Source organism: Podarcis bocagei (genome assembly GCF_964188305.1).
Source record: "Podarcis bocagei genome assembly, chromosome: W".
Lineage (NCBI taxonomy): Eukaryota > Metazoa > Chordata > Lepidosauria > Squamata > Lacertidae > Podarcis > Podarcis bocagei.
In genome coordinates, this window is record NC_138131.1 from 37,986,213 (window position 1) to 38,004,046 (window position 17,834).

The following is a 17,834-nucleotide window of genomic DNA, read 5'->3' on the forward strand; positions in this document are numbered from 1 at the left end:
TGGATCCATCAGCCTCCGAGGGCGGACCTTCCTAATAGATCCCCCTCTGCGGAGGGGGAAAGGTGCTGACATCCTAAATCTCAACAGGAAGTGATCTGACCACGACAAGGGACTGATGTCAATGTCCCCCACCTTCAAATCACCCTCTTCCTGTCCAGTCCAGAAAACAAGGTCCAGAGTGTGTCCTGCCTTGTGTGTTGGGCCGGTGACATGTTGGAACAGCCCCATGGTTGTCATGGCAGCCATTATGTCCTGAGCCGCCCCAGAGCCAGCTGTCTCAACATGGATGTTGAAGTCTCCCAGAACCAGTAGTCTAGGAGTCCCCAACACTGCCTCCAAGACCAACTCTGTCATCTCAGGCAGGGAGACTGCTGGGCAGTGAGGCGGGTGGTAAACTAGCAGAATCCCTAATCTGTCCTGATTGCCCAGCGCCAGGAACAAACACTCTAGCCCCCCCAAAAAAAAAAACTGGACAGAGAGCCTGGAGATAGAGAATCTCTATGTTGTTGTTGTTTAGTCGTTTAGTCATGTCCGACTCTTCGTGACCCCATGGACCAGAGCACACCAGGCACTCCTGTCTTCCACTGCCTCCCACAGTTTGGTCAGACTCATGTTTGTAGCTTCGAGAACACTGTCCAACCATCTTGTCCTCTGTCGTCCCCTTCTCCTTGTGCCCTCCATCTTTCCCAACATCAGGGTCTTTTCCAGGGAGTCTTCTCTTCTCATGAGGTGGCCAAAGTATTGGAGCCTCAGCTTCAGGACCTGTCCTTCCAGTGAGCACTCAGGGCTGATTTCCTTCAGAATGAAGAATAGGTTTGATCTTCTTGCAGTCCATGGGACTCTCAAGAGTCTCCTCCAGCACCATAATTCAAAAGCATCAATTCTTTGGCGATAAGCCTTCTTTATGGTCCAGCTCTCACTTCCATACATCACTACTGGGAAAACCATAGCTTTAACAATACGGTCCTTTGTTGGCAAGGTGATGCCTCTGCTTTTTAAGATGCTGTCTAGGTTTGCCATCGCCTTTCTCCCAAGGAGCAGGCATCTTTTAATTTCGTGACTGCTGTCACCATCTGCAGTGATCATGGAGCCCAAGAAAGTGAAATCTCTCACTGCCTCCATTTCTTCCCCTTCTATTTGCCAGGAGGTGATAGGCCCAGTCGCCATGATCTTCGTTTTTTTGATGTTGAGCTTCAGACCATATTTTGTGCTCTCCTCTTTCACCCTTATTAAAAGGTTCTTTAATTTCTCCTCACTTCTGCCATCAAGGTTGTGTCATCTGCATATCTGAGGTTGTTGGAAAAAAACCACAATTTAAAAGGCTATCGAAACAGTTTAAAAACAGTTTTTTTAAAAAAGAGGTCCTCTCTGCTGAGCAGCAGTCCTCATGGGCCTGTCAGGCCCCGCTCCAGGCCAGGTGGAGAGAGGCAGGAATGGGGCCCTCAGGCACTCAGCAGAGGAGTCCTCTGGTTGAAACCCAGATATCGCCCAGCCCTACTATTGCATATCTCTGTCCAGGTGATAAGTACTTTTATGCTGCTTTACAAATGTGTCCACCACCTAGTTGATTTGTGCAGTATATTTGCCTGTAAAATAAATATAAAGAAAGTAGTGGGGGTTATTGGGAATGTTTGATGTTTTATTGTGTTCTTTATCTGCAAGAAGCTGCCGAGAGTGGCTGGGGAAACCGAGTCAGATGGGCAGAGTACAAATAATAAAATTATGATTACTATTATTTGGTTACAAAGAACAGGAAGTAAGTGACACAGGGTGGCGTCACTAGAAAGTTATCTTTGTTTAGAGATCAAGAGGTAACTAAGAAGGCCCAAAAAACCATGAGAGACTATTTTGAGATAAATTTGAATACCACTGTGGAAAAAAGAGTAATTTGGGATGCAAGTAAAGCAGTTATGAGGGGGTTTCTGATTCAACAGAACTCACTAAAGAAGAGAGCTCAAAATGCGAAAAAAGAAAAAAAATTGGATAAAATAAAAGGGCGAGAAAAAACTGAGATTGAAACTGTGATGGGATGATTAGCTGCTTGTGCGTAAAATCGTGGTCCCTCAGAGTTTGTGCAACTCCACAAACCTCTGTGTGTGACAGAGCTCCTCAAACATGTCTGCCCTAGTCACTTCCAGATTCCGACAGTGGTTGTTTTCGGAAGCGCTTCCAGCATAGAAGCTCCTTAACGGAAACACGTCTCCTGGACTCACGACGTGACAGCTTCCTGCGAGGAACGGGTCTCCCTATGGGAGCTTCTGACACCTCCCCGCTGTTCTCGCTGGACGTGTCCCTGAGCCCTCCCTCTTCCCTGCTAGTTCCTGCTTTAGCTGCTGCGTCTCTCTCCGCATTCATGAGACCTTCCTCCAGAGACCCATCTCTCCCCCTGCTGGCCCCTGCTTTCGCTGCTGACTCCCTCCCAGCCTCTGTGAGCCCTTCCACCACCTGTTCCTCCGATGGCAGTTCCCTGACATCCACCTCCCCTCCAGGGCCCCCTTCACCCCCGCCCATTCCCTCTCCTCTGGGCGGTGAGGAGGTAAAACCCCGAAAAGAATCCTCTTCATCTTCAGACGTCTCGAACATTTCCCTCCATCGGTCTCCGTTCCGGCTCGCTGAATCCTCCTCCTCCTCGGAATCAGTGAACCCCTCCAACTCTTCTTCTTCGTCGGTGGTGGCAAAGTATTCCCTCCGGAACCTCGCCACTGGCTGAGGTTTACGTGGGAACCTCTGATGAAAAGTTTCTATTAAAACCTCGTCATTGACATCCTCTGCCATGACCCAGGTGTTTTCCGACTCCGGTTCCCCTTCCCACGTTACCAAATACTCTACTTGATCTCCCTTCCACCTGGAATCGAGAACCTCCGCTACATGGTAGCTGTGTTCCCTCTCCTCCATTGCTGGTCCCCGAGTGACCCTCCCTTCTCTGTCCCCTTTATACGGTGACAGCAACGACCTGTGGAAAACTGGGTGCAGCTTCATGTGGTTCGGTAACCGGAGTCTGAAAGCCACTGGGTTGACCTGTTGGGTGACTTCAAATGGCCCCAGTCTTTTGGGTCTTAACTTCTTACAACCCCCTTTGAATGGTAACCCTTGGGTTGACAGCCACACCTGGTCCCCCACCCTGATGGTTTCACCTTCTCTTCTGTTTTTGTCTGCCTGCCTCTTATATTCCTCCTTGGCCCTGTCTAAGTTAAGTTGGAGCTGCCGATGGATCGCTTCCATTTCTTCTACGAACTGTACGGCAGCTGGAACGCTCCAGTTCTCCCCTTCCCCCCCCCCTGGGAAAGCTCGGGGATGGCACCCGTAATTAGCCAAAAAGGGGCTCATCCCCGTGGACACGTTCTCCGCATTGTTGTAGGCAAATTCTGCCAACGCCAGCTTCTCCACCCAATCATTCTCTCTGTCATTCACATAACACCTCAAATATTGCTGGAGGATGCCATTGGCTCTTTCCGCCTGCCCGTTGGTTTCAGGGTGCCGGGCAGTTGAAAAATTGACCTCTACATGCAGTAAGCTCATGAGCTTCCTCCAGAACCTGGAAGTAAATTGTTTCCCTCGGTCTGAAACCACCCTCAAGGGGGCGCCATGCAACCTAAACACATTTTCTACAAACAATTTAGCGGTTTCTTCTGCCGTGACCGCATGTGAGCAGGCTATAAAGTGGGCCATTTTGGTTAACAGGTCTACCACAACCATGATGGCTGTTTTCCCTCTGGACCTTGGCAGATCAGTCATGAAATCTATGGCCACTGTTTCCCATGGTCTTTCAGGTGTGGGTAGTGGTTCTAATAACCCTGCCGGTGCCCGCCTCTCCCCCTTGGCTCGCTGGCATTGGTCACACCCTCTCACATACTCCCGCACATCTTCCCTGACCTTGGGCCACCAAAATTCCCTGGTGACCAGCCACATGGTTTTGTGTTGCCCAAAATGCCCTGCTGTGGGGCTATCGTGCAGTTGCTTGAGTACCTTCTCCCTCAAATCACCTTCAGGTATATATAACGCTCCCTTGTAATACAACGCCCCGTTTCTCTCCTCAAAACCCCCGGGTTTGTCTCCCTCCCTCCTGAGACCCCTGAGTTTGTCCTGGGCGTACTCATCATGCACCGTTCCCTCTACCAGTTCCCTTTGCCCCACCAATGTCGCTCCACACACCCAGCGGTCCTCTGGAATGACATGTGTTTCTTCGGGTGCTCCCTCCCCCTCCAAATATTCAGGTTTGCGTGAGAGAGCGTCTGCCCTAACGTTCTCTGGGCCTGGCACGTAACAAATCTCAAAGTTAAATTTGGAGAACTCCTGGGCCCATCTCAACTGCCGTTGGTTGAGCACTCGCGCAGTTCTCCAATACTCTAGGTTCTTATGGTCAGTGCACACTTGCACCTTATGTTGTGCACCAATTAGCAGGTGCCTCCATCTCCGGAAAGCCTCATGAATAGCAAGAAGTTCTCGGTCGTACACCGTGTAGTTCCTCTCAGATTTGTTCAGCTTTCGCGAAAAAAAGGCACACGGTCTCCACTCTGACTCCTCCTTCCCTGGCTGCAGAAGAAGCACCGCCCCTATAGCTCTGTCTGATGCGTCTGTTTCGACTCTCAGCTTTTTTTGTAAATCCACATGCAGAAGTTGTCCTTCAGAGGCGAAGGCCCTTTTCAGTTCCTCAAACGCTCGCTCCGCCTCCGCAGTCCAAACAAATTTCTTCTTACTGCTGAGACAGTCCGTAATGGGCGCCGTCAGGTGTGCAAAGTTTCGGATGAACTTACGATAAAAGTTCCCAAACCCTAGGAACCTCTGCACATCCTTCTTGGTTTTGGGTGTTTTCCATTCCAGCACTGCCTGGACCTTGCCGGGATCCATGGCCAATCCCTTGTCTGACAGGCGGTACCCCAGGAATTCCACCTCCTTGGTATGAAACTGACACTTCTCCAGTTTCACCCACAGCCTGTTGGCTTGCAGCCTGCTCAACACTTCTCTGACGTCTCTCACATGCTGCTCCTCATTCTCAGAATACACCAACACGTCATCTAGGAAGGCCACGCAATTCTTGTAAAGCAAAGGCCCCAGTACGTGGTTCATAAACGATTGGAAGCACGCCGAGCCTGCTTGTAAGCCAAATGGCATCACGAGGTATTCAAATGCCCCCAAAGGGGTGAACATGGTGGTTTTCCATTCATCCCCTTTCCTTATACGTATCAGGTTGTACGCCCCCCTTAGGTCCAGCTTTGTAAAAATCTTTCCCTTCCGCACCCTGGTCAAAATGTCGTCAATCCTGGGCATAGGGAAAGCCACTGGTTCTGTCACTGCATTTAACCCCCTGAAGTCACACACCAGTCTCGGCTTGTCCGTGTTTTTTTTATCCACAAAAAACACTGGGCTACCCCCCGCTGCTTTGGACTCTCTGATGAAGCCTCTCTTCAGGTTCTTGTCAATGAACTCTCGCAGCTCCTGCATTTCTCTGTCTGACATGGCATACAACTTGCCTACAGGAAGCTGTGCTCCAGGGAGTAAATTGATTTGACAGTCAAAGGGCCTATGCGGGGGTAGTTGGTCAGCTTCCTTCTCGCTGAACACGTCGCTGAGATCTGCGTATTGTGGTGGTACCTTCACCTTCTCCATTACTTCTGTCCCTGCTAGGGTGGCTTGGGCCCCTGCTGAACCCTTTCCCCCTTTGCAGTGTTCTAAGCAATGTGCTGAACCAAAGGAAACCACTCTCTGATGCCAGCCCACCAGCGGATCATGTAGCGCTAGCCAGCTCATTCCCAAAATAATAGGAGCTCCTCCCAAGGTGGCCACATTAAACGCTATCAGTTCTGTGTGCCTTGCCACCCTCATTATCATTGGGACGGTCTGCAAGCTGACTCCTCCTCCCAACAACTCCCTGCCATCGATCGTGGTCACCTGCAGGGGGTTGCTTAAAGGGATCGTCTGTATCTGGTGTTCAGCAGCAAACTCTTTGCTCATAAAATTGCAGGAGCTGCCTGAGTCCAACAGCGCCTTTATCTTTAGGGGGTGTCCATTTTGCAGCTCTAGCGACACTTCAATCACTAGAGCAGGTTGAGGAGCTTCTGGCATGGGCACTTTCACTGCTCTTTGGCCTGGCTGCTGTGCCCCGACGGTGGCAACCAGGCGTTGGCTTTTACTTGCTCCGGTTTTTCCTGCTCTCTTCCCTCAACAGCTCCCACCATCCCTTGCCATTCCTTCCTCTGGGGGCAGACTCTGGCAAAGTGACCTGGCTGTTGGCAGAGATAGCATTTCCGGGTGCCTTTTCCCTCCTTCTTTCCCCCCTCACTGGGCTTTGAAACTGCGCGCGCGCTGTTCCGATTTCCATCGGCTCTGCCGGCGGGAAAGTTGTCTCTGGAATCTCAGGAATGCGGAACTCCTTCCAGCGTTCCCCCTTCCCTTCCCGCCTCTCCAAAGCTCTCGCCTCCTGGCACGCTCCTATGGTCAGCGCAGATTTAGTCAGCTGATCCATAGAATCCGCCCTGGGACCCCGGGAGAGTTCGTCTTTCACAGCCGAAGCTAAGCCTTCTTCAAATAGCATTTGAATGGGTGCCGCCGATAAGTCCCACCCCAATCTGTGAACCAGCATGGTGAACTCAGTCCAGTACTCACGGACAGATCGGCTTCCCTGCTTGCAAGCCATTAGCTGTCTGCGCACCACTCCCTCCTCAATATCGCTGGAAAACATGAGATCCATTGCACGAAAGAACTTCATGGTGTCCTTTAGGACGTCATTGTGCGTTGCCATCAGGGGTCGAACCCAGTCCCTCGCCCCCCTCTCAAGATGCCCAATCATGAAAGCAACTTGTGACTCCTCATCAGGGAATTCATCAAACTGCACATTAAGGGCATATTGCATCTCTGTCCTAAAGGCATGGTAGTCCTTGGGGTCCCCCCCAAATTTCTGCACCAATCCTGGTACCTTTCTGTTGAACTGGGTGGCTCTCCCCTTCTTGTCTGCATCCTGAGCCCTTCTCTCCTCCAGCCTCGCCGTCTGCAGCGCCAGTTGGATTTCCAACGCTCGGTACCTTTCTTCCAAGCTTGGACCTGCTCCAACTCCTGCCTCTCCGGTTCCGGCTGGGTCGCTCATGATGCCTTCTCCTGCACAGGCAGCTTACAAAGACTGTCGGAATGCTGTGATGGGATGATTAGCTGCTTGTGCGTAAAATCATGGTCCCTCAGAGTTTGTGCAACTCCACAAACCTCTGTGTGTGACAGAGCTCCTCAAACATGTCTGCCCTAGTCACTTCCAGATTCCGACAGTGGTTGTTTTCGGAAGCGCTTCCAGCATAGAAGCTCCTTAACGGAAACACGTCTCCTGGACTCACGACGTGACAGCTTCCTGCGAGGCATGGGTCTCCCTATGGGAGCTTCTGACACCTCCCCGCTGTTCTCGCTGGACGTGTCCCTGAGCCCTCCCTCTTCCCTGCTAGTTCCTGCTTTAGCTGCTGCGTCTCTCTCCGCATTCATGAGACCTTCCTCCAGAGACCCATCTCTCCCCCTGCTGGCCCCTGCTTTCGCTGCTGACTCCCTCCCAGCCTCTGTGAGCCCTTCCACCACCTGTTCCTCCGATGGCAGTTCCCTGACAGAAACCCAATTCACAAGAGATTCTGAGAGAAATAAAGTTATATCAAGTGCAATACATGAAGATGATGAATCAGGAAATTGAATGGAAAATCAAACAAATGAGACAAAGGACTTTTGAATCGGCAAATAAATGTGGGAAACTGCTAGCTTGGCAGATGAAGAAAAGACAAAAACTCAATACTATTACCAATTTGGAGGTCGAAGGAAAAAACATCCAGAACCCAGTGGAAATTAGAAAATGCTTTCAGAGGTATTTTAAACAACTATATACACAAGGGCCTCAGAAAGAGTTTGATATAGACCAGTTTTTGAAAACAAATGGATTACAAAAAATCTCGCAAGAAAATAAGACAATGTTGAAATATAAAATTACAGAACAGGAGGTGGAAGGTGCCATTCAGAATATGCTGTTGGAAAAATCTCCAGGGCCGGACGGCCTAACCTCAAAATACTATAGAACTCTGAAGGACTGGATAATTCAACCATTAAAGGAGGTTTGCAATGAAATTTTGGAGGGGGAAAAAGCACCTGAGTCGTGGAAAGAAGCATATATAACACTTATACCGAAAACTGAGTCTGAAAAGACACAACTTAAGAACTACCGACCCATATCCCTGCTAAATGTGGATTACAAATTTTTTGCTGACATTTTGGCTAAGAGGTTAAAAAAGGTATTAAAGGAAGAGATACACAAGGACCAAGCTGGCTTTCTTCCAAGCAGACATTTGTCTGATAACACGAGGAATATAATTAACATTTTGGAGAAGTTGCAAGAGGACATCAATACTAAAGCAGTTTTAATTTTTGTGGACACCGAGAAAGCTTTTGACAACATTTCTTGGAGTTTTATGAAGAAAAATCTTCAGGGGATGGGGGTCGGCCAAGGGTTTGGAAATGGTATAGGTGCAATTTATTCAGAACAAAAGGCCAAATTAATAGTTAACAACGTGGTAACAGAGGAATTTAAGATAGAGAAAGGGACACGACAAGGTTGCCCAATTTCTCCATTACTTTTTATTTCCGTCCTGGAGGTTTTGTGAAACATGATAAGAAGGGACCATTTGATTAAAGGTATAACGGTCGGAGCTAAACAATACAAATTGAAAGCTTTTGCAGATGACCTGGTATTGACATTACAGGAGCCAGAATCTAGCACTAAAAGAGTATTAGAACTGATCCAGGAGTTTGGTCATGTGGCAGGATTTAAGTTGAATAAATTAAAAACTAAAGTTCTCGAGAAAAACTTTCAATGACTGAAAGAGAGAGGCTTCAGAATGAGACAGGTTTAACAGTGGTTAAGAAGGTGAAATATTTGGGGATTAATATGACAGCTAAAAATGGGAACTTATTTAAGGACAATTATGAAAAATGTTGGTCGGATGTTAAAAAGGACTTAGATGAAGCTTTCCTTGTTGGGCCGAATTGCTGTTATTAAGATGAATGTATTGCCAAGAATGTTGTTTTTGTTTCAATCGTTACAAATTTTGGATAAAATGGACTGTTTCAAGAAGTGGCAGAGAGATATTTCCAAATTTGTCTGGCAGGGCAAGAAACCCAGAATAAAATTTAAAATACTAACTGATGCAAAAGAAAGAGGGGGATTTGCCCTGCCAGACCTTAAACTCTATTATGAATCAGCAGCTTTCTGCTGGTTGAAGGACTGGCTGCTTCTTGAGAACACAGACATTTTGGATTTAGAAGGTTTTAACAATGTTTTTGGGTGGCATGCATATTTATGGTACGACAAGGTTAAAGCACACAAGGCATTTAAAAACCATATTGTCAGGAAAGCATTGTTTAATGTCTGGACACGATACAAAGACTTACTTGAAAATAAAACCCCAAGGTGGTTGTCACCAATGGAGGCAGAAGCTCAAAAAAGGCTCAATATGGAGGCCAAGTGGCCAAAATATTGGGAGGTTCTAGAGCAAGAAGGAGACAAATTGAAATTGCAGAGTTTTGAGAAATTAAAAGATAGAGTGCGAGATTGGCTTTATTATTACCAAATAAGAGAGGTATATAATTTAGATAAAAAAATTGGCTTCCAGGTGGAAAAATCAAAGCTGGAAACAGAATTGTTAGAATCCAATACTAAGATACTTTCAAGAATGTATAACTTGCTGTTAAAATGGAATACTCAGGATGAAATGGTAAAATCTGCTATGATTAAATGGGCACAGGATGTTGGACATAACATTATGTTTGCTGACTGGGAACAGTTGTGGACCACTGGTATGAAATTTACGGCATGTAATGCCTTAAGAGAGAATATTATGAAAATGATATACAGGTGGTACATGACCCCAGTCAAGCTTGCAAAAATCTATCACTTGCCCGACAATAAATGCTGGAAATGTAAAGAAACAGAAGGTACATTCTTTCACCTTTGGTGGACGTGCCCAAGGATTAAGGCGTTCTGGGAGATGATATATAATGAAATGAAAAAGGTATTCAAATATACCTTCCTGAAGAAACCAGAGGCCTTTCTCCTGGGCATGGTCGGCCAATTGGTCCCAAAGAAGGATAGAACTTTCTTTATGTATGCAACAACAGCAGCAAGACTACTCATTGCGAAGTATTGGAAGACCCAGGAGCTACCCACACTGGAAGAATGGCAGATGAAAGTGATGGACTACATGGAATTGGCAGAAATGACTGGCAGAATTCGTGACCAGGGAGAAGAGTCGGTGGAGGAAGACTGGATGAAATTTAAAGACTACTTGCAGAAGCACTGTAAAATTAAGGAATGTTAAAATGACGTTTGATTGAAAAGAAGTGGTATTGGTTAAAAGATTTTTAAGAAAATGTAAATGGGGATTGATAAAGGATAAATGTTAGAGGGTAAGGATTTGCTGAATTTAATATTTGAACTGGAATACAAAATGGGAGGTGTGAGGAGGTCAAGAAACTAGTGAATGAACTATAAGAGATGAAAATATTAATTTATTCTTTGTTCTGCTTTTTGGTTTTTCTTTTCTTTCTTTTCTTCCTTTCTTTTGCTAATGGTTTGTTACTGTGTATTTTTTATATGTTTTGTTCTTGTATGCTTTTACTCTTGAAGTTCTTATGTTTAAATTTTGAATTTTTTTATTGTTTGTGAAAATTTAATAAACATTTTTTTTTTAAAAAAAAGAAAGTTATCTGTGATTAAGCCAAGAGTAAATGCAAACATGGGGAAAGTGAGACCCACTACAAACCACAGGCGGGAGAAGCCTGTGGACGTGGGATTCGGCTGGCACCTTTTGCGCCTCCCCTACTCGCGGGGAAACCTGGTTTCAAGGATCCGGAGCAACGTGGGGTGAGCGGCGCGGTGCTTTGAATCGACTGCTTCTTTCGTGAGTAGAACGGAAAATTGGATCTTTAAACATCTTAATTTGGCACCGAAACGGGAAGGTTTCAAACAGGAAGTCCGCCTTCCTCTTTTGTAAATAGATTGAAGCAAAGACGTTGCAAGCTAAAGTCTTGGAAAGCCTTTTGTAAAGGATTAAATCTCCATCGGTTAAAATTACTAACCCCCCCTTGGAAGCAGGAGAAGAGGGGGAAAATTTTAGATCGCCTAAGCCTGCAGGAGAGAGAGTGAGGAAAGATAAATTACCACCGTTTTGAACCTGGGAACGGGCTGCCAGTAAGATCGACGTTTTGGGAAAGTTCATTGACTGTGAATAAAACGTATGTTGACAGATAGTTAAATAAGAGAAATATATTGTTTCCATTGTTTCCTTTTGCACTTAAAAAGGAGCAAAAGTAACTGAAAATCGAAACTAACTTTGTTGCTGGATCTGCGTTTAAAAGGACGGATACAAATAGAAATTGTTTCCTCTAGAGGGAGCTTTTGAAACTGTTGTAGGAGTGGAGCTGGGGAATTTTCCAGCTGCAGAGATTAAAGACCGGGAGAATCAGAGATTGACCTTGGACAAGAGTGTCGACAGAAGAAGCCTTAGTGATTGCATTTTGCAAGACAAGTGCTTTATTGGAACAGCTTCATGAGAAGATGGATGTGATGACTATTAAAATTGATAATTTGGGACAAAAATGACTGATTTGGGACAAAAAGTGAATACCTATACAGAAACTACTCAGGAATCGATTCAGGAAACTACTTTGACATGGCAAGCTGTGGAGAAGACGAGGGAGAAAGCTGTTGTTAAATCTCAAGTAACACAAGTGGAGAGAGCCCCAGCCTTACAGAGGCAATTTGATGAATATAAGCTGTTGCCTTTTACGACTGAATTTAGAGAAAGCCAGATTTGGAGGGGTGGAGTCCCGCTTGGATTGGAGAAGGAAAGTTGGATAGATCCCCTTATGCAGGGATGTTCTGGCTTTTGGGATTTGGATTTGGGTCAGGGGGAGATTGGAGTTGTGGGGGCCTTTACCTTCGGAGGGATTTTGAAACACGCTCTGAAATATCTCTTGGACTTTAGTTCTGACTATGGAGAATGGGCTGACCTGTCGAGAAGGAATAAAGACATTGTTAGGTTGGAGTTTCCCCGAGATCTACTCCTCAGAGCCAAAGGAAGGAAATTAAGAACAAGATCAGCAGAAGATAAAGTAAAGTGCATGTATAAATATGAAGAAGATCTGCAGAAGGGACATGGAAAAGAGTTAAGAGCCTCGGACAGAAGATCACCAGGTTGATGGACCATATGGAATTGATAGAAAGGACTGACAGAATCCGAGACCAGGGAGAAGAGACGGTGGAAGAAGATTGGAGAAAAGTTTAAAATTTATTTAGAGAAATATTGTAAAATTAATGAGTGTTAGAAAAATGTTGGAATGAAATTACATGGCTTTAGTAGAAACATTATAAGGAGTTAAGTATAAATAAGTTATAGGGTTTTAATGGTAAGAGAAGGTTAAAATAAATTAAGACAATTAAATGACAGAAAACAGTGAAAGATGGAAAGGATTTGCTGAAATAATTAATAACTAGAACACAAAAAAGGGAGGTGTGAGGAGGTCGATGAAACAAGTTAATGAAGGACAAAGATATGGAAATATTGGATGGGTTTTTAATTGTTTTTGCTTTTGTTTTTGTTTTGATGTATTGTGACTTGTTTTTTTTTAATGTATTTTTACTTTTTCTCTTTCTCTTTTTTTTATTTACTTCTTTCGGTAATCCTTCAACTTTTAATAAATATTATTTTAAAAAAAGTGAAAGTGAAAATTTCACTAGCCTTTATCTGCTTTAATGTGTATTTGAGGTAAATATTTATATTTTATTAGAGAGAAATTTTGAATTGTCTTAAAACAAGCCTATCCAAGAAGCAGAGAACAGTTTGCGTATTAAGGATCCATAGCTAAAGCTGAAGTTTGCGCATCCCATTTCTTGTGATCTTGTGGAATTTATTTATCACTTCAAATTTCTAAACTGCTTCTCCTCTCCGAAAGGAAACCGGGGAGCTAACAACCATCAAACTGCTACATGTAAAAACCTGGAAGACATCAACTGAACCACAGGAAGCTATAGCTGTTAATGCATTCACTCTAAAACTTCCCTAAACTGCATTTCAAAGGCCTTGAGAAATAATAATAAAAAGTGTTAACAATCTTCCTGGGTGCAACTATAGTATGAGACTGTCCAATTTCCCCTGGGAACATAGGAGGGTTGTGCATATATTATCTTCAAGCATTGGCAGATTCCTTGTTCATTTTCTCGGTAGTGGTACCCGCCCTGTAGAACACCCTCCCACAAGATGTTAACGGGAAAAACAACTACCAGACTTTTAGAAGACATCTGAAGGCAGCCCTCTTTAGGGAAGCTTTTGATGTTTAACAGACCACTGTATTTTAATACTTTGTTGGAAGCCGCCCAGAGTGGCTGGGGAAACCCAGCCAGATGGGCGGGGTATAAATAAATTATTATTATTATTATTATTATTATTATTATTATTATTATTATTATTATTGCAACCGCTTTGGATTACAACCATTTTGGATTACAACCACGTCAAACCCGGAACCTGATTTGGTTTACAACCAGACCTCCAGAACGGATTATGGTTGTAAACCAAGGTACCACTGTATTGGTAGTTCTTGTATGTACAAGTATGGGTTTGTGTATGGAAGCTTCTCCCTGAGATAACTTGGGAAGGACTGTAGCTCAGTGGTGGACCATCTACTTTGAATTTAAACAGTCCCAGAGTCAGTTCCCAGTATCTCCAGGTAGGGCTGGGTGTTGTCCTCTGTAGGAAACCCTGGAGAGCTGGTGCCAGTCAGTGCAGACAATATTGTGTTAGATGGAACACAACGATCCAACAGGAGGCAATGATGGCCACCAAATCAGATGGCTTTAAAAGAGGTTTGGGCAAATTCAAGGAGCATAATGCCGTCAATGACTACTAGCTATGACAGCTATGCTCTGCCTCCATGGTTGGAGGCAATAATACTTCTGAATGCCAGTTTCTGGAAACAGCAGGAGGGGAGAGTGCAGTTGTGCTTGGGTGTTGCTTGCCAGTCTCCCACAGGCATCTGGTTGGCAACTGAGAACAGGGTGCTGGACTAGATGGGTGATTGGCCTGATATATCAGGCTCACAGTGGCGTAGCGTGGGGGGTGCCAGGGGTGCCGACCGCACCGGGCGCAACATCTGGGGGGGCGCGAGTCCAGAGGGAAGGGACAAGTTCCTTCCTCCGCCGGGCTCCCCGCCGCCACCGCCAGCCTTGCGCCCTAGCGCGCGCGCCCCCCGCCGTCGCTGTGGCTGCGCTCCGCTCACTGCTCGCAGGAGGAGCAGCCGCTGCAGCAGCGCCGACGCCGCCACCGACGCCTGGCCGGGCACGGGCAGCCTCTGCACCCTGCCGCCGCCGCCATCCCCTCGGCCCAGCCACAGGCGGCGGCTGCTTCTGCCTCCATCCTCCTCCGGGCAAGCAGCGTTGTTTGCGCGGCAACTCGCAGGTTAGGGGTTGGGGGGGCGCAAATTACTTGCCTTGCCCCGGGTTAGGGGGCGCAAATTACTTGCGTTGCCCCGGGTGCTGACAACTCACGCTACGCCGCTGCAGGCTCATCTGTGTTCTTTTGTGTGGCTCGATATAAAGCAGCTTTCCATGTTGTTGAACTTTACTCAGAACATTTCTGTGTTCGTGTTTTCAAAAAATTACAAATAATTATTTCTCTTTCTCTTTTTTATTTTTGTGTTTATCTGCAGAATGGGTGCATGTCGTTGGTGCACCTCTGATGATTCAGTCGTCAACCTGCTAAAAAGTTATGCTTCCTCTACATTGCCTGCAAATGAATTTGCTTCAGCCAATAATGATCTCTGTTACTGCATAGAGTGTGTGGATGAGTACCATAAAGCAAAGGATGAGTTGCCATCCTTCCATGAGGTAATTTGCTTTGATTGATAGCCCACTATATCCTGGCTGTGTTGGGGCTGGCTGATGACAGAGACAGTCATAGCAGATTTGGGCAGGCAGAAGGCCAGTAGTTATTTGATAGCTTCAGGGGTGGGTAGCTTGATTCAGCTGGTGGTAGAGGTTGGTGGGGTTGCTCACCTGAAGTCGCAGTGATGTCATCAGGTGTCTCATTCCCCCCTCCCCTATGTGATGTGCAGCACTTTGAAGCCGCAACAACAACAAAATATTGGGGGTGCCAAACAAATCTCTTCCTTACCTTCCTCCCGCCTGCTGAAATCTGCTTTGGGCTGTAAAGTGGGTGGTAGCCACCCTGGTGTATGATCCTAAGAACTGGCTTAAAATAAGATCTCCAATTTAAAAAAGACAGCCCACATGACTGCCCCCTGGAGAGCTGATGGTCAAGCAGAGCAGGCAATACTTGGATAAATGGGCCAGTGATACAAAGCTGGTTTATATGTAAGAAATAGGATCTGTAAAGGTGCCCTTAGGAATGTAAGCACTGCGCAGTTCCAGCTCACTTAGAATAATAATAATAATTTATTATTTATACCCCGCCCATCTGGCTGGGTTTCCCCAGCCACTCGGGGCAGCTCCCAATCAGATATTAAAAACACAATACAGCATTAAACATTAAAAACTTCCCTAAACAGGGCTGCCTTCAGATGTCTTTTCCTTGACCTCTGATGGGAGGGCGTTCCACAGGGCAGTCACCTCTACTGAGAAGGCCCTCTGCCTGGTTCCCTGTAGCCTCACTTCTCACAGTGAGGGAACCGCCAGAAGGCCCTTGGCGTTGGATCTCAGTGATGGGCGGGGTATAAATAATACATTATTGTTATTATTATTATCGCCCAGTCCTTCCCGGCTAGCTTTTATAAGCCAGGATGGGCAAGGATCCAGGAGACAGGTGGTTGGTTTCACTTGTCCAAGCAGCCTGTCCACATTCTCGGAGGTAACAGATTGGAATTGATCCCATATAACATGACTAGACAGGACTCCAGCACTCTCCCACCCTGGCCCTGCTCCCACGGTGGAGTCTACCTCCTTCCGAATCTGAGCGACTTTATCTGCAAAAAACTTAGCAAAAGCATTGCAGGAGACCTTGGGGTCCCTACCAGGCCCCGGTGACGAAGGTGGTTTCAATAGATTGCCAACCACCCGAAAGAGTCTCCTGCTGCTGTTTTCTGCAGATGCAATAGAGGCAGTGAAGAAGGTCCTTTTCGCCGTCGCCACTTGGTAGGCTTGACGTTGAGCTGTAACCTGTGTCCGATCCGATTCAGAATGAGTTTTCTGCCACCGGCGCTCTAGCCATCTCAACGATTGTTTCACTGCCCTCAGATCCGGGGAAAACCACAGGGCTGTCTGGGCTCCATGCAATCGGAGAGGGCGCTTTGGAGCCAGGCAGTCAATAGCCCTGGTTAACTCCGCATTCCAACGGGTCACCAGGGAATCAGCTGAAAGGCCATCAACATGGGATAAAACATCCCCTACCACTCACTGGAAGCCATTTGGATCCATTAAGTGGTGGGGGCGGACCATCCAAATTGGTCCCACCTCTCTGCAGAGGGGAAGGGTCGCGGAGAAGTCCAGTTGCACCAGGAAGTGATCTGACCATTGGCACAGAATAAAAGTGTGGTGTAGCTTTTTCTGGAGGTGATGCACTTGCTCACTTAAACTTAATGGAGGGGAAAACACAGGGATTTGGACCAGGGAACAGCAATGTGAAAGGAGGGCAGGGATCTGTGAGTGGACAGAAATCTGTTAATGTTAATACATAACATAGCATACATTTAATATTGTTTCAGTTGTGTGTCACAAGCACATTAGCTATATAGCTTGCTGGGTTCTAGCCAACAATGTTTTCCAGGTAGACCCATTGAAATATATATCTGCCTAAATTAGTCATGCCCATTAATCTAAATCAGACTTCAGTTCAGAGAACACTAGATACAATCAACTGTATTTTTTAAAAGTTGCACTCATAAGCTGGCTGCAGCAATTATGAAAGTAAATTTTCTGCATTTAACTCACTTTGTAAATAAGTGTTTCCTTGTGTGAAAAATAAAATTGCCTGCAAGTCCTTTTCTTCCCCTTGCAACCCTAATGTTTCTCTGTCTCTGTCTGTCTGTTTGTCTGTCTGTCTCTTCCTCTCTCCCTCTCCTTAAAAAGAGTTCCTCTTTGCTCTGAAAACAGAGCTCAAATTAACTGTTGCTGTTTAGACTTTCAAGTGGGAGCAGCTGCTTAGTTTTGTTTTGTCCCAGTCACCCTTGGTGTAACTCAAAATCTGAATTGCACGAAGCATGATCTAACTAATTAAGTCTGCTTAAGTGTACTATACGCAAAGCTATTACCAGCTGCAAACTTTGGAGGAGTTTTTTCACCATGCCCAGCTTTTTCCTCTCCTCCTCCACACTGAGAGCCAGTGTGGTGTAGTGGTTAAGAGCGGTAGTCACGTAATCCGGGAAACCGGGTTCGTGTCTCCGCTCCTCCACATGCAGCTGCTGGGTGACCTTGGGCCAGTCACACTTCTGTGAAGTCTCTCAGCCTCACTCACCTCACAGAGTGTTTGTTGTGGGGGAGGAAGGGAAAGGAGAATGTTAGCCGCTTTGAGATTCCTTAAAGGGAGTGAAAGGCGGGATATCAAATCCAAACTCTTCTTCTTCTTCCTCTCCTCTGTCTCATTCTTCTGGCACACACGTTTTAATACTTATCTAACCCTGAAAAAGAGTTCCGGGGAGTGCCAAGACTTGCTGACTACATTCTGACATTTCAGCTTCTTCTAACAACAAGAAAAAAACTAATGAATATAGGAAGAGCCTGATGAATCAAGCCAAAGGGGGCCCACCTAGTCCAACATCCTGTTCTCACAGTTAGTTGTGTGAAACCCATCAGCAGGGCCCGAGCACAAGAG

At 46.1% G+C, this 17,834-nt stretch overlaps 1 protein-coding gene across 1 annotated transcript in view; it reads left to right on the forward strand.

Moving 5' to 3' along the window:
* Positions 1–17,834, forward strand: part of LOC308578078 (putative helicase senataxin) — a 287,528-nt gene that overhangs the window by 36,277 nt on the left and 233,417 nt on the right. Inside the window, exon 2 of the mRNA XM_081178360.1 lies at positions 14,719–14,896. Coding sequence (XP_081034486.1) covers positions 14,720–14,896 — 177 coding nt within the window. The 5' untranslated portion in view covers position 14,719. The remainder of the gene's footprint in view (positions 1–14,718; positions 14,897–17,834) is intronic.